This window comes from Crocuta crocuta, unplaced genomic scaffold, assembly GCF_008692635.1.
Source record: "Crocuta crocuta isolate KB4526 unplaced genomic scaffold, BGI_CrCroc_1.0 scaffold24, whole genome shotgun sequence".
In the NCBI taxonomy this organism is placed as follows: domain Eukaryota; kingdom Metazoa; phylum Chordata; class Mammalia; order Carnivora; family Hyaenidae; genus Crocuta; species Crocuta crocuta.
In genome coordinates this window covers 15,750,409-15,767,713 of record NW_027530974.1, presented here as the reverse complement: position 1 = coordinate 15,767,713, position 17,305 = coordinate 15,750,409, and the positions used below count along the sequence as shown (strand labels likewise).

Below are 17,305 nucleotides of genomic sequence, written 5' to 3'. Positions count from 1 at the left end.
TACAATAGGGAGTTATCATAGCATGTTAAACCAGGAGAATGGTAGGAAATTTGTTTTCTTTCTTTTTAAAAATATTTTCTTTCCTTCCTTCCTTCCTTCCTTCCTTCCTTCCTTCTTTCTTTCTTTCTTTCTTTCTTTCTTTCTTTCTTTCTTTCTTTCTTTCTTTCTTTCTTTCTTTCTTTCCTTCTTTCTTTCTTCTCTTAGAACATGAGCAGGGGAGGGGCAGAGAGAGATAGAGGGAGAGAGAAGCCCAAGCAGGCTCCACACTATCAGCACAGAGCCTGATGCAGGACTCGAACTCACAAACCGTGAGATCATGACCTGAATCGAAGTCAAGAGTCAGATGCTTAACCGACCTAGCCAACCAGGTCCCCCAGGAAATTTATTTTCTAAAGATCATCCTAGTTGTAGGGTTAGATGTGGGGTTAAAGGAATATACCAAAAAAGATCTAGTGCTAGGTCTTAAGCCTAGCTCTACATTTCCTTAGTCTTGGGGCGGGTTACTGATCTGGAAATGGGGCTGATCAGTTCTACCTCACATTGCGGTGAGGACTGAGTGAATAAACACAGTGTTGAGAACCATGTGTAATGGACAGATGCTCAGCAACCTTAGCTCCCTTCTCCCCATAAAATACACAAGGAAAGTGTTCCGGAATCAGTCTCTGGTGGGTGGCCTCGGGGACAGCATCAGCAAACCCAGTGGTGGCCTCAAGAGGTGATGGACACAGAGTGCAGCTGTAGAAAATTTTGTTTTTCTATTTGAGATTGGTCTGGCCCCTTCAAAGACTGGATTGGTAACTGAGATTATGAGTTTAGTATGCGTAACAGATGAACAGATTTCCTCCTCTTTCTTCATGCCTTTAAAGGCCAGAACTCAGTTGCTAATTCAGTACTATTGTTGCTCTTTTACAATTCTCAGCATTATATTAGGAGGATGGTCCGCTAACCTTAATGCTTCTTGTTCATATCTTGGACTCTCATTTAGACTAAAGACATTTTCTTCACCTGTCAGTTGACTCGGACTTTCTGGTTGTTTTGAATCTCTGAGTATCTTCCACAAATAATCAGTGTCCTTTATACTTTCGAGGAGAGCATTTAATTCTCCGTAATTCCACCACAGTGGTGTTCATTAGGTCCACGATGTGAGTTTGCCTAATGGGGACAAGATCTGCTTGTTTTCAACCGTGTAACCAGTAAATGCAAAGAGAATGCTATTAAGTAGTGTGAGGGCAATAAAAATGATCCAGATGTGGCAGCTCTCCTCAAGGACTTTGTAGCATGATTACAACCTTATTTTAGCAATCTGCAAGCGTGAATCAGTCTCAGGCTTGCCTGTAGCCAGTTTTGCTTTAGGATGGTGGCAGGCGTCATAGGGAGGGTGCACAGACATGCACGGTAGTTAGGTGTTTGTTTGTTTTGGCTTAGCTAAAAAATTTTTTCAAATATAAAATTTAAGAGCTCTTCACAGCAAAATTAAGAGCAAGGTAGAAATTTCCTATATACTTCTTGCCTCCTCTCCTCTGGTTATCAACATCCTGCAACAGAGTAGTACATTTGTTACAGCTGATGAATCTACACGGACACATCGTAATCATCTAATGTCTGCTGTTAATATTAGGCAAGGTTCACTCTTGTTGCATTCTCTGGACTTGGACTAACGTATAGTGACATATATCCATCACTGTATCATACAGAATACCGTTGCTGCCTAGAAATCCTGTGCTGTATTCTTCCCCTCTCCCCTGACCCCAGCAACCCATGGCAACCACAGACCTTTTCAGTGACTCCATAGCTTTGCCTTTTCCAGAATGTCACATAGTTGAAATATTTCAGTATGCAGCCTTTTCAGATCAGCTTCTTTGCCTTAGTAATATGCATTTAAGTTTCCTCCATGTCTTTTGGGGGCTCCATAGCTCATTTCTTTGTAGTGCTGAGGTTGAATACAATTAGAAATCAATCCATGGATCCTGCCTTAAATGCTCTTAGATCTATCTGGGCTTTAAAATTAAATTGCTCTTAGTGGGCTGTTCACGATGAGAGTTTTTCATCTCACACTTCGTAATATAAAGAATAACATTGCCATGAACGCTCACCAGTGGTGTGGCTTTTGTCACAGACACTTTTTTTTTTTTTTTTTTTTTTTTGGCCAGGGGCTCATATGTGACATCCACATCTGTATTGTGGACAGGGATGAGGGATGCCGCCTGCTAGGCATGATGCCTCCTAAATCTCTTTTGTATCAGAGATGGGAGTTATTGGAATTGCAATCTTCCTGTCTTCATGCCTTGACTCAGTGTGACTTTGAAATTAAATGATCCCGCACAGCAGTCTTACAGTGTATGTGGGCTGCTGAGTCAGGTGTGTCTCCGTCTCACAGCCCTCAAGGTGGAGGGTCCTTCAGGCTCCCCGGGCCCACCAGCATCTGTAGTCAGCAATGACAGCTGTTTCTCTGGCAGGTGGAAAGATCATAGGTAAAATAAGTGGCTGAAGGTGGGAGATTTGTGAATCACCTGTGTAATCCTGATATCCTTAAGGGCTTCACGTATATTCATTCGTTTTACCCTCATGTTCAAGGTCACATCAGTAGGAAGTGGTAGAGACAAAGAAGGGGACCCCTTGCTTCCTCCCTCCTGGCTGTTCACCACCACACTGGACTGGACTCTTAACAGGCTGTTGTCTGTCTCAGTAGGCTTATTCAGCTAATAGCCTTGCTTTTGTGAAGCTGTTGCATGTAATACGAGGCTTGGTTCTGACTCCCTTATGCAGAAAATTTAAACAATCATAAGCATGCTGTCATAAGCATGTGGGGTCGAGGTACCTACAGCCTCCCGTACATGGAGACTTAATCTTGGATATAAGAGTAAACAAGATAGTTAAATGTTTGTTTCTTCCATACCGCATATTGATTGGGGTCAAGTCTAGTAGTAGCAGATAGACTGAGAATTAGCCTGAGCACGGCCTCACAGAGGAGCTTAATTCTTGATTTTAAGTCAAGAATCGGTGCTTTGCGGTGCATTTTTCCAAAAGCCTAGCTGCGTGATACTTTTGAAGACACAGCAAGAAAATTGCAAAAGAGCCGTGTTTTCTCTACTCAGTTTTGTTTTGGTTAAGCGAGTATGACTGCCTGCAGCTTTCTCCTGCTGGGAATTGCAGCTATGGTGAGGAGGGACAGGAGCTCTCTGAAGGGGCCTAGAGAATGCTCCAGAGAGAGCCAAGCCTGTGGCTTTGCTGGAGGCTGGGGCCCACACCTGTAGTTGGCCACATCTTGTTAGTCAGGAGGAACGACTCAGGTGTGACTTTCCTTGACAGTATTAGGGAAAAAAAGGCAAGGAAGCTGTTACTGATGATCGTGATTCTATGAGTTATGTCCTATAACTTGTACAACTGTCATTACTTCGTGCACCCATTTTAATTTTGGAGATATACACACGAGCATCATTATATTGGATTAATAGCTACTGTGGATACCCTTGTGATTTAACCTCAAGTTTTGCATTTTACTGTAATCTTTTTTAAAAAATGTTTAATTTATTTTTGAGAGAGAGAGTGAGAACAAGAGAGCTTGAATGGGAGAGAGGCAGGGGAGGTTGGGGGGGCCGGGGGAGAGAGAGAATCTCAAGCAGGCTCCACGCTGTCAGCACAGAGCCCAGCATGGGGCCCAGTCTCATGAACTGTGAGATCATGACCTGATCCAAAATCAAGAGTCGGATGGACACTTCACCGACTGAGCCACCCAGGTGCCCCTGTGATCTTTTTTTTTTTTTTTTTTAATTAACCAGTTGATTATGTAGAAATGAAACTTTACTCTGAAACTCTACTTGGCTTCTGGGTGACATTAAAAAACAAACAAACCCAAAGGATCATTTCTTTTTCCGTTTCAATTCCAATCCATCAAGAACACATACATTTGTAAATGTCAGAGGAGGGATGGCATTGTGGCATTTTATCTCTAAAGGAGGGTAGGAGTGGCTGGTATCTTGGAAGAGATTCTTCACTCCTTCAGGATTGGTAGCAAACAGTTCACTGACTGCCAGTGAGCCTCAGACTGTACTGTGAGGAGAACGGGGCTGGGAGATATTTCCAGGTTTGTCCAGGAATAACCATTTGTGTTTGCTACTCTATTCTCAGTACTTCTGGCCACCAACTGTGCATGCATTTTCTCACACCACCCAGTTCTCCGGTTCCCTGTGGGCAGGGACTGGCTGTCCTACAATTCAATTCAGTTCTGACACCTGTCTACCTAGAGTCATTGTCAGATCCCACAGGTTAGGGACCCTGTCCCACAGGGCCACCCTCTTCCTCCATCCCCGCTTCTAACTGACACAGGCTCCCACCTTCCTCAGCTTTGATAATTTGCTACAGCAGCTCACAGAACTTGGGAAGATGGTCTGTTTCCTAGGTTGTCGGTTTATTGTTATTATTCTAATACAACTCAAACAGCCAGATGGAAGGGATGCCTGAGGCAGGGTACGTGGGAAGGGCGCACAGCTTTCCACGTCTGCTCTGAGTGTGCCAACCGCCCAGCACCTCCTGGTCAGCAACCTGGACGCTCTCTAAACCCCACCTGTTAGGATGTTTATGAAGGTTTGTTATGATTGATGAAGGCAGGATTGATCAAAGCACTGGCCATTGGTTATTAACTCAACCCCTCTCCCCTCCTCTGAAGTTAGGGGTTTTAGATTTTAGACTCGACCTGAATAATTTTAATTTTGTTTATTTAAAAAGCATTTTTAGCCAACAACATTTGTATTAGAAGAATATTTACAGTTACTAGTGTTCTAACAGAGAAGAACCTGGTATTGGGAGAGGTTGGTAACCCACAGGTTGGTTGGTTGAGTCCTTTCACGAGACTCCATTGGACACAAATTATTTGTAAGCCATGTGATGCACACCCAGGAGGTTCAGTCAGTTCTGATCATAACAGGTCCCCATTGCATGTCTTCCAGCTTAGTGAGTGGAAAGGGTAGTAGTCTATATCGTTAAAACTCGCATCTTGCTGGTGGCAAACAGATAGTACGCAATTGTGCAGAAAGAAAATAATGATTTAAGAAATTAGAATTTTGGGGGCACCTGGGTGACTCAGTTGGCTAAGCATCTGACTCTTGATTTCAGCTTAGGTCACGATCTCACAGCTCATGGGTTCAAGCCCTGCATTGGCCTCTGTGCTGACAGTTCAGAGCCTGCTTGGGATTCTGTTTCCCTCTCTCTCTCTTTGCCTTTACCGTGCTCTTTCTTTCTCTGTCTTTCTCTCTCTCTTAAAAATAAATTAATATTAAAAATAATAAAATAAATTAGAATCTTATTGTACTTGTGCAGCACTCCACTCTTAACAACCCTGAGACATTTTTTGCAGTCATCAGAGTTTTAGAATAATGCATTAATTATAAAACTCAGATTGATCAGGAAACCTCCAGTGTTAATTGTAAGGTTTTGCTGTTACTTTATTTCAGAAGTTTTTTGCTTCTATTATAAAGTTGATACCCCTCTATTGCAGAAAATGTTTTGACAGTGACTAACAGAATGGCAGCTTTTGTTGTCATTTTTTAAAAATCACCGTGTCTTGTTATTATTTCAGTGGACTTTAGTAGTGAACTGTAAATATTCATCCTGGCCTCTAGGGCACATCGTACATTGGTAATGCGATTCTTCTCTTTGGTACTTGCCTTAAAATTCAAGGTGCCGGGTAGGAAAGGGAACCCACTTCGTCTGCTGCCTAGGTTCTGTTTCTTGTGCGGAGCNCTTCCTTTTATTGCCAGCGTTTCCAGTCCTTAAGTAGCACTTCCAGATCCTTCAGCAAGTGGCCCGGTGAATAACCACAGCATATTAGACTGAGAAAACAAATGACACGTTTCAAAATACGAGGTCATTTTTTAATAAAGACTCTTTTAAAAACTCGCCTCATTATTCCTGTGGCCACTTGGCCAGCTGTTGGGAGTTTTCTTCACCCTGTCATTCAGGACAGCAGTGCTGGGATAGACGTCTGGTGTGATCAGCTCGATGAGGTGTGCCCCAGTGTTTGTACTTACGCACCTGCTCTTGACTCTTTTCTTTCTTTTTATTTTTAAATGTTTTATTTATTTCCGAGAGAGAGAGAGAGAGAGAGAGAGAGAGGACAGCGTGAGCAGGGGAGGGTCCGAGAGAGAGGGAGACACAGAATCTGAAACAGGCTCCAGGCTCTGAGCTGTCAGCACAGAGCCCGATGCGGGGCTCGAACCCACGAACCACGAGATCATGACCTGAGCCGAAGTCGGACGCTTAACCGACTGAGCCACCCAGGCGCCCCCTCTCTTGACTCTCTTCTAGAAAAATTAATACAGTTTAGTGCTTATAAAGGTGTTCAACTTTATACATGTTTGCCTAATTATCTCCAAAGGTTTTTTTTCTTTCTATTCTTTTCTCTTCCTTTATTATACAGTTGGTTTTTTTTAATCACCTTTTTTTTCTTTTTCCTTAGGGGATACAATCCTGTTTCAGAAGTGCCCTCCTAGGCAGAAATCAGTGAGGCATCGATAGTGTGCATCCCTGGAGGGTTTTGGTGTCAACAAAAGGGCGGGGCACCTTGCAGAGCCGGGGCCCTCCCCTCCCCCTGAGCTGGCAGCTCTGATGATAGTGCCCAGTGGTCCCCATTGCTTACAACCCTCACCGTCATTCTCTTCTCCTCAGAAAGGATGTTTAGGACTCCAAACATTTTGTATTCAGTTTAATGTTCGAGTATTCTTTTTTCTCTGAAACGGATTTCTGAACATTGAAAACATTTTGAGCATCTCGAACTTTTTAAAAAGAGCATAATGACCATCCATGTATCAGTTAGCTGTGCTCTAACAGTTATCAACGTTCTGTTCTCCCTGTTTGAAGAGCATATTTTTTAAAAAAAAGGTTTTTATATGTTTTTAATTAAGAAACTTTTTAATGTTCATTTTTGAGAGAGACAGAGTGTGAGTGGGGGAGGGGCAGAGAGGGAGGGAGACGCAGAATGGGAAGCAGGCTCCAGGCTCTGAGCTGTCAGCACAGAGCCTGATGCAGGACTTTAACCCATGGACTGCGAGCTCATGACCTGAGCCGAAGTCAGATGCTTAACTTACTGAGCCACCCAGGCGCCGTAAATGTGTATTTTTAACATCATAAATAGTCTCTATCACACACACACACACACACACACACACACACACACAAAGTGCTGTCATTCATCAGGCCTCAGTAACTTTTCCCAGATGAAACTGAGTTTTGAGTTATGTGGATATGTTGCATGTATCATCCAGAAGGGCTGTTGGTTGTAACAGCAGCACTTGCATCTAACAGTTATTGAGCGATAACTGTGCACTAATGGTGTATAATATTAGCCTTGCCGTCACATGTCATCCTTCCCTGGTCCTGAAAGAGTCCTTCCTCATTTTACAGATACAGAAACTGAGGCTCAGAGGGGTTGAATAAACTTGCCCCAGGTCAATATAGCCAAATGGTGGCAGAGCTAGAGTTGTCTGTCTCCAAATTGTGACCCTTACCACTACCCTATTATAGTTCTTATAGAAATTGTAGGGAGGTGGCACCTGGGTGGCTCAGTTGGTTGAGCATCAGACTTCGGCTCAATTTAGGATCTCGCAGTTCGTTAGTTGTTTTTTTTTTTTTAATTTTTTNGGATTCTCTCTCTCCCTCTCTGTGCCCCTTCCCTACTTTCTCTCTCTCTCTGTCTCTCTCTCTCTCTCTCAAAATAAATACATAAACTTAAAAAATTAAAGCCTGCTCTGATTGGTAACACTTCCTTTGAATGAATCGATTTCTTTGCATGTTCAGAAAATTTTGCCGTAGCTTCCTGTGGACTTTATAGTCAATCTGCTAACTCTTTATTAATGTTTTCAGACCAGCTGTTGCCATGGAATTTAATGTTTTTGACATTTACATTCTCCTTGTGATAGATTTCAAAGGCTCTTCAAAATGCATATGTAGCCCCTTTTATAATTCATAGAGTGCTTGTTATGTTTTAAATACATGGATATATTAACTTGTTGGTACAGAGGCATATAAGCCTCTTTTCAAACTGTGGTCAGTATATCCTGGCTGCAGAGGAACCTATATAAACACCTGTTTGACAAAACTCCAATTGCGTGTCATTCTTTGTCCGAGCGTCTGTTTCTATGGCCTAAGCTGCTCAGCTTGGGAACAGAGCTATCCTATGATCTCTGGTCTTCAAGTGGGCTGTGTGCTCTGATCCTTTGGAACTGACAGTTCCCCCTATTGGGATGCCATTTCTTTGCCTTGTGAGGTGGGTGACTCTGTTTAGCCTTCTAAATTGTCCGCAGGGTTTTCTCTTCTGAGAACCTTCCCCTCTTTTTCAACGGCTCTCACCCTCTTTGAGGCTGTTACTGTGCATATCACATTGTATCGCGATCTGTGTCTGTAAGTTCCGTTTATTGTTTGAAAGACAACATAGCTAATATATTTTTTATTTACTTAAAAAATGTATTTACTGTTATTTATTTTTGAGAGAGGGAGACACAGACAGAGTGTGAGCAGGGGAGGGTCAGAGAGAGAGGGAGACACAGACTCTGAAGCAGGCTCCAGGCTCTGAGCTGTCAGCACAGAGCCCGACATGGGGCTTGAACCCACGAACCGTGAGATTATGACCTGAGCCGAAGTCGGACACTCAAGCGCCCCTAATTTATCTTTGTACCACAACAAAGTAGCACACGGTGGGTGTACAATAGTTGTTGTCCGAATATAGCTTTGTTTCCATCTGTGCTGTGACAGTCACAGTCTGTTAGTGTCAGTTATTCGTGTATGTATCTGCCCTTCTCACAAGGTGTTAACCTTGAGGTCAGAGGTTCCCTGAGACGTCCCTCAGAGAGCACCTGCAGTTTGCAGTGTAGGAATTAGTGCTCAATAAATAAGGTTAACAGAGTACTTGGACGACTTAGGTGACTCAGTGTTTTGTTCTCCACGTGACAGTGGAAGTGATCAGGGGCTTCATAAGGTACATGTCCTTGGACTAATCTCCAGGAGTCAGATGTCATGTAGCAGTGTATCTTCAGCTATAGGTTGTGGCAATTTCTGGCATTCAGTCAATGAAATACACAGAAAAGAGAGATCTCTGTTTCAGGAGAAGACAGTGACCCTTCATGTCTGCTGGAGCACTGACTGGAGCCACGGCTCATGCACACCGGGGCCTTCGGCCATCTAACTTCCGAGCAGCTAACTGTAGTTGGTGGGGGAAAAGGATGGACAAAGACTCCTTGTCCCATAAATGTGAGGTCTGAGGAAGGAACAACAGCTATCTAGGGCTATTGTTGTAATATACTGTTTATAGTGCTTTCTTCATTTCACTTGTTTATTAAATTTCCTGTGTCGGGACTACCTACCAAATTAACTACCAATTCCTGTCTCAACACCTGGCCCAGTACAGGTCCACCTAATCTTNGTTTCTTGAGGTAGCCGTTAGAAGGCTCTCTCAGTGGATTCTGCATCCTTTTTCTCCCAATCTCTCAGGTTTTGTAAGGTTTCCAATGGCTTCAGATCTTTTCCGTGTGATGTATGGGCGTGAGTGCAAGTACGGAGCTCCTTACTTCTCATCCATCTTGCCCCCCAACAAATTGCCTTTCTGAACGTAATTGACCTCTGAAGCTTTTGAGGGTTTGACCCTTGTTAATGTCAGATTTGAACTTCTCTGTATGAAATGCTGGTCTAGAGAAATAGCTATTTTTTTAAATAAGTTATTCAAAAGAGTCTACATTTTCTAAGAATCTCTGAAGTCCTCCCTCCTGTTAAATGTGAGCAGTCTTTACCCCCACATTTTGAGACTATGGTGGGTGATTGAAGAAAATCTTCACATCTGGATTATGTCTGACTCACTAATGTAAAAAATTAGTTCTGAGTTCTTATCGTGTCTTCATTTCTGCATAAATATGTAGGATTGAGGGTTAAGGTCATGAAAGTAGCATGTGGCGTGACCTCTGCTTTCAGGGAGTTTAAATTTTAAGGATATGTGAGATTTAAAGAGAGACAAAATTACTGAAGGCTACAGGACTTTATGTATGCCAGTAAGTGCTGAGCTGTTTTGTTCACCATGGAGATCCTTGGGGTATCATATCTGAGGTGGTAAAGGCCAAGGTAGTCTCACACAACGGTTGAGGACTTGACATAGTTGAACTGAGCTTTGAGCTGTGTCTTGGAGAGTGGGGAAATCTAATCAGGCAGACTGGGAAGACAGAAGTGGATAAAGACATGGAAATGACAGGAATTGTCATATACCTGATGTGGGTGACCTTGAAGAGATCCACTGACCTGCTTATCCTGAGAGAGAAAGGCAGCTTTGGTGTTCTGTAAAGTAGCCCTGCTATCCATGTAGAACTGTACCTCCTTAGTTTCTTTCTTCTTTCTTTCTTTTTTGGAAAATGGGGAGCAGTCAATTTATTTTAACATACAATAAATGTTAGGGAAAATTTTGATATGATTCACTAATTGAAAATAGTACAGTTGATTTAATAAACCCTTTCTTTTTTATGGACCATACAAAATTATGAAATGGGTCAAATAATTCCCACCAGGGTTTCTAACATTATATATTACTGTGAAACAGTTTCTGCATAGGAAGGGATTGGAAACATTCTAGTCCAACCCCTTCATTCTATTTTATTTCACTCCTAACGTTCTGGATATGATCCTTAGGTAACCTGGCACACAGAGGCAGTAAACATAATGACCAACATTTATTGAGAGTATATTAAGTGCCAGCCAGCATGCACCTCCTTATTTTCTCTCCAAATCCTGGGATCTAGAAACACAACCTTATTGGCTTCTAAAATGTCAGATTATGTTCAGTTTATTTCTTTGGAATATATACACAGAAAGTCTCATGATAACTTACAGAGGATCACATGACCAAAAACAAGGAGTTTTTAAAAATTGGGGCACCTGGGTGGCTTAGTCCGTTAAGCGTCCGACTCGCTTAGGTCATGATCTCACGGTTCGTGGGTTCGGGCCCCGTATTGGGCTCTGTGCTGACTGCCAGCTCAGAGCCTGAAGCCTATTTCAGAGTCTGTATCTCCCTCTCTCTCTGACCCTCCCCTGCTCATGCTGTCTCTCTCTCTATCGCCGAGAAAAAAAAAAATAAAAAATAAAATAAAAAATAAAAATGAATGAGAAGTTGGGCAGTGAGAGTGGTCAGGAGCACACATGCCTTTACCTAAGTGTCAGTGGCATGCTCCGTTTTCTGATGAGTCAGCAACCAAGCCTGTGTCTGTCGGTCAGTGAGGTCTGTGTGAAGGGGTATTCTTGTAGCTGATTGAATGTTTGCTTGGCTAAGGACGTTGCCTCTTTTTGAGCCATGCTGGTATCCACGATGGTCTGGATGTGATGGAGAGTCAGATGAAACTCTTTGCCGATAAGACTTTATTGATAACGATCAACAAAGACCATAATTAGAAAAAGATATGTTTCTGATAGAGGGTTTATATTATTCATCCTCTTTCATATATTTGTGTGAAGACTAGTATCTTTACATTGTAATGTCGTATTAGTTCTTTTCAAAGGATAGCATACTATATTTGGTTGTGGTGTAAGTATTACTCATAATGGAAAACTTTTTCTCCACAACTATCAGAAAATGTCATGTAGCCTCTGGGGATTGGGGTAGTAAATGTTGGTAGTAAATGCTGAATTAGGATGACTTGGTTGCTTATCTCTTAATTCACATCTCAAGGAAGGTTTACCAATTAATGAAGTACAGTTTTGGTACACTAAGTGACATACTTTTCCTTCTTGAGTAAGGATCTTTGTTCTAAATTAAACAATGAGTAAATTTGGGTAGCAGCGTGTCCGTTTAGTGACTTCCCTTTTCCCCATGCTCCTCAGTCTCCATTTATTCTTTTTTTAAAAATTTTTAGTGTGTTGTTTTTTTTTTTTTTTTTGAGAGAGAGAGATAGAGTATGAGCAAGGGGAGGGGCAGAGAGACAGGGAGACACAGAATCCAAAACAGACTCCAGGCGCTGAGCTGTCGGCACAGAGCCTGACGCGGGGCTCGAACCCAGAAGCCGTGAGATCATGACTTGAGCCGAATTCAGCCGCCCAAGTAACTCAGCCACCCTGGCACCCCTCATTTATTCTTAAGCAATCCTGCAGAGCGGAAAAATGTGGCAGAATCATGTTGTCATTCCTGTATGATGTGCTGTCTTTGTACGGGAAAGTCATCTATATTTTAAAATACTTATAATGCTGAAATAAGATTGGTTTCCTAATAAGAATAAGGCAAACCATATTGGCTTGCCAATGAATATAGGATAGCTTTATTGTTAGCTCAGTAGGTGAATAGACTACTGGCTGTGAACCACACTGGTACTTTGCTGCTGGTGATGATTATTATACAGTTGAGGCATCAAAGAAGCACACACAAACTCTGGAGGGATCCCTGGAATTCCTGTTAGCACATTCCACCTCCATTAGATTGCTTGGCTCATCGTAGCCTTCCCATAAAATGTTTATTTTATTAACTTGGTCCGTGCTGTTTTGTATGATTGCCTTATTATAACCCAAGTGACTTGTCTGTCCTTTGTTAACTAAAGCAGCGATTTAAATGGCTTTTAAAAAGTAAGGCAAGCAACATAAGAGAAGGTTTAGTCAAAAGTACTGTGCATGCTGCTTTCATGATTGTTGTACCTGTTCAGAGCAGATGCCTTCCAGAGCGGTGTTCCACTTAAGGAAACTTTCTTGGCAGAAACCTTAAAGTTGATGCACAGAGTAAAGATCCATGGCTTTCTGAGATTAAAAGCACACATGCATTTCTAGTATAACATCCATAAATATTTATCCTGTTTGAAAGGGTGGATAGAATGTTGACACTTACTTGATGGCAGCCAGAAATATGAGTTTTTCTAGACAGGATCCCCTCTATAACCTGAAGATAAAAAATCACATCCCCACTGTGCCTGTCTGAGGTAATAACCTAAAGGATCCTTTGAGCTCAGTCATACAATTTCAAGAAGATTCATCTTTATGGAATGTCTCAGTTTTCTTTCCCTATGTTTAAAACTTTGGACTGTCCACCTGATTTTGGAATGCATGGACATTCTTTCCTTGCCGCTGAGCTCTGGGTTTTATTTGGGGCCCTCAGAGCTCTGTGAAGAGTGCAGGGCCCAATGCTGGAGAAAGGTCACCGTGCTGTTTTTGCCTGTACCTTTTGCTGTCCATGCCCTGTGCCCTGGAAAATCCATTTTCTTATCCTCCAGGCTTTATTCCTTGTGAAGAAGGAACAAAGCCATGGGGAAATCTCTCCCATTTCTGCTCAACAATAGTTTTATAGTTTATGAATTGATGATACTGGAGGCTGATTACAAACACCCACGTCAGGAAGGCTGAGAACTATCAGAGGCTCACATTTCAGAAAAATCATAGTTCAGCTTTTCAATTTTGTATACATGGAAAATATTTACAAGGCAAGTCAGCCCACTGGTTTCTTACTTTGAAAATGGTTTGCTTTTCGGAGTTTTCTCCAGGTGGCAATTCCAGTCATTTTGGGGGATATTAACATGGAAAAATGTGCTCGCGTGGCTGGTTATGGGAGAAGGCTGTAACTTGCTCTTCAGTTTCTCTTCAGTGATGAAATATGTGTAAATTGTTGAGAACTATGGCTTTTAAATGGGGGGGGGGAATCCCATGTAAATTAGAATATTTATCAAAGGAAAAATACATATATTTTAATACTAATTTAAGAAAACTTAAATGTGAAAATTAGTTTAAAAGTATTGGACCATGTACAATATGATTGTACATGCTTTCTTTATCTGGATGCTCTTCTGTTGGCATTACTTAGAATCATTAAAAATACCTCTGAGTCACTGAATCCATTCTCTGTAAACCAGGAAAGAAACCCATTATGCCTATAATATATTTTTGTGCAAATGTAATAGTGTATCACTTAAGGCAGCAAAGTGAATTTGGCTTCTCATCTTTATAGAGTATCTTTCAGATCATGTTACCAAGATGCTGAGTTTCCCTTATGTTTTTTCTCTTTCATTGCTTTCCTCTGACGTGGCTGCTGTGTTGACAACCCTTTCCACTTCTGCCGCTGAAATTTTTTTGTTTCCATCATTAAGGAAACCTCCCAAGGTAAGCACTGAAATGGAATTTGGCACTCATACTAAGTGTGTAAATATCCAGGACTTCATCCAACACAGTAACCCATGTGAAACACCTCTCCCATTAAGAAGAAAAATTGACATTCTCATTAAAACTTAAACCATGAAAAAACAATTAATGTCGGTAATGCTATAAAATTAGAATGCCCTACTTAAACCCTGAAAAAACAATTAATGTCAGTAATGCTATGAAATTAGAATGCTCCTTTGCATTTACAAAGCAGTTTTTTTACATTATGTCATTCTTGGAATTAATGCTCTGGTCCTTAGAGCAAACCTGTCTGCTTACTGTTTCTGTTTTGTCAATGATGAAATGAGGCTCAGAGATGAAACCGTGTCTTAGTTCACACGCTGAGTAAGTGCTGAAGATGGTACTGTGGAGAATCCCCACCTAGAACATGGAAGGACAGGACCGGTAAGCCTAGAATGATTATTGACAGAACAGATGATCTTTTTTGTGTCCTGTCAAGAGTAGTTGATAGCATCAAGAAAATTCTCCAGACTTTCAGATAGCGTTAAGCCATCCACCAACTCCAGGTCCTCCATTGGAGTTTCTAATGCCTCACAAAGTCCAGGACTGTAATTCTTCTCCTTGCTCTGGCCAGCCTCCAGTGGTGTGGTGTATTTACCAGTGAGCAACCCACAAGTTGAGAGAGAGTAGGTGGGGAAAAAGAATATGAGAAAGACAGGATCTGAATGATCAACTCCTGAATAATTGAAGACTGATTTTGTTACTGGTGAGTATTTTATTGGGTGTCAAGGGACACTTAGTACCAAAAGGAAGGAGAAATTCAACCAGTCCCTTACCAATAAGGCTGGTTATAGCTTTGGTTTCTGAGATGGAATTGAGACAGGCTGCACACCCAACACACATTGCATGGTCAGAATCTAAGATGTGCTGGGGGAGGGCAAGGGATTCAGAATAGATTGGGCTTACTTGCCTCTAGGGCTGTGAAGGAAAGTCTAACTTAGCTTTTAGAGTAATGGACACTCCGCAAAATGTTACCCTTTATGTTTATTGAAGGAGATCTAGGAATTGTCCTTGGCACTCAGGAGTTTTAACTCTGGCAAAGGTATATATCTAACAAAAGTATGAGATTTTTTAAGAAAGAGGAAATATATGATGTTATAGGAAGGTAATCACTGGCATCTGGGCCAAATCTGGGGAATTAGAAGGTTCTCCCTTTATTATATTATTATACCTCCCTATATTGTTGAGGGAGACATAGTCCCTAAAAGCTGCAGTCAAAGAAGTGTCTTTGCTACTCAGAAAGAGGCGAGTGACTTAAGCACTCCTCTTCCTCCCCTTGCTCTTCTTCCCAGAGGTTTAAGAACAGACTGCCATCCTTGTGATACATTTCATTCTTTCCCCCCCCCAGAAAAAGGCAGTGAAATCCTGAGTGATTCTACACATGGCTCTTTACTGAAGGAGAAGCACTGGAATTAGAAAGAGACACAAAAACACATTTACAAAAAATCACTAATTTCTTTATACCTAAAAATTTTCTAGGTTACTTTCTATTCAGGATATAGAGCTTAGTGGTTTTCCTAGGTATTCTATTGATAGTAACTAAGAAGTATCATGAAAATTTCAAAATAAAATCGATATCAAGTCACCACAGTGAAATATATATATATATGCATGCCGTAAGACACATCTGAGAATTATAAAGATCATCTTGGAATCAAATAAGTGATACAGTAGAGTCATTATTTTTAAAAAAGACGTTAAAATAAGTAAGGTTTTTTCTTGCAGAAACTGAAATATTGAAAGCAAGTTGGAATGGGAAAGGTGTTTTTAATGATGATTATGTAAACATGAAATTTTATTGATTTGAAACAGTGAGATATTTGACATGCTGAGTTAGCAAAATCTTAAAAGACTGGTTGATTCAATTTAACAAATAATTGTTCTGGGCAGGGGACAAAATGCTTCATGAATCAGACCCGATCCTAACATTCTAATGGGGGTGGGATAACATAGGCACAATTTAATATAACGTCAATTGTGTTAAAGGCCACAAGAGACAAAATATTTGTGGAAGTCCTAGGATGAAGGGTCCTATCTGACTTCTGCAGATCTGAGGATAGCTAGGACTGGACTTAATATTAATAACCTGTGCTTGAAGGCACTGGAGAAATACCATGTTAGTGAAGAATTGCCAAACCAAGCTCCAAGAGGAGGTGGAAATTTAGAGAAGTGAACCTGGTGTTTGAGTGTACACCATTCCAACAGAGCAGTTTAAAGGCAAAGTAGTGTTTCTGACAGCCTCGTGGGGTCTGGGGAACCGGGGAGGACAACACTATTAGAGCTCAGAGTTTGCCAGAGGTGGAGTCCTTGGTAAAAACTCTTTATACTTTGGATTGGCAGAGTGGATTGAGACCCAGCCTTGGCTGGGGTATAAAGATGAAATAAAAATAAACCAGTCTTCACATGGATTCCTGTGTGGTTACAAGTTATTTGTGTGGTCCAGGAAATCTCAAGCACTAAGATTGGGTCAAAGAGGTCCTAGAATGGAGGTTCTTATAGGCACCTGGCAGAAGCAGATATAATCCCAAATCGCTAAAGATTCCATAGACCATTTTAAAAATAGAGTGTCTGCACACCATCAAAGACAATAAGATGCATTACACGATAAGCCAACATGAATAGGAGATAGCAGAAATAATAAAATATAGAAATAGACCCACAGATGCTTCAGTGTTCAAATTGTTAAGCATGAACTTTAAAATAACTATGCTTATTATATTTAAACAGATAAAAGATAAGATTTTAAAATGTTGGAGAGGTTTAGAAACCATAAAAAGTGGCAAAACAGATTTGGAAAATAATCCAGCAGAAATGCTCACCCTGACAAACCCAAAACCAAAATTAAGAATTTAGTGTTAGGGTTTAGCTGCATACTTGATCCAGCTGAAGAGAGAATTCAGTAATTAGAAGACAGGTTAGTAGAAAATACCAAAAATGAAATATGAAAGAAATGGTGCTGGGACAACTGAACATCAGTATGCAAAGAAATGAATTTAGATACAGACTTTATACCTTTCATATAAATTGGATCATAGATATAAATATATAAATATAAAATGCAAAACTGTAGAACTTCTGGAAGACAACATAGAAGAAGTCTAAGAGATCTTGGGGGTTGCTGATGACCTTTTAGGTGCAACACCAAAAGTGT

The 17,305-nt window shown here is 41.2% G+C and overlaps 1 protein-coding gene across 3 annotated transcripts in view; it reads left to right on the top strand.

Annotated features, from left to right (window-relative positions):
• Positions 1–17,305, top strand: part of KIF13A (kinesin family member 13A) — a 212,534-nt gene that overhangs the window by 66,826 nt on the left and 128,403 nt on the right. For all 3 annotated transcript variants that reach the window (XM_077770133.1, XM_077770132.1, XM_077770134.1), the window contains exon 2: positions 14,082–14,094. In XM_077770133.1, coding sequence (XP_077626259.1) covers positions 14,082–14,094 — 13 coding nt within the window. The remainder of the gene's footprint in view (positions 1–14,081; positions 14,095–17,305) is intronic.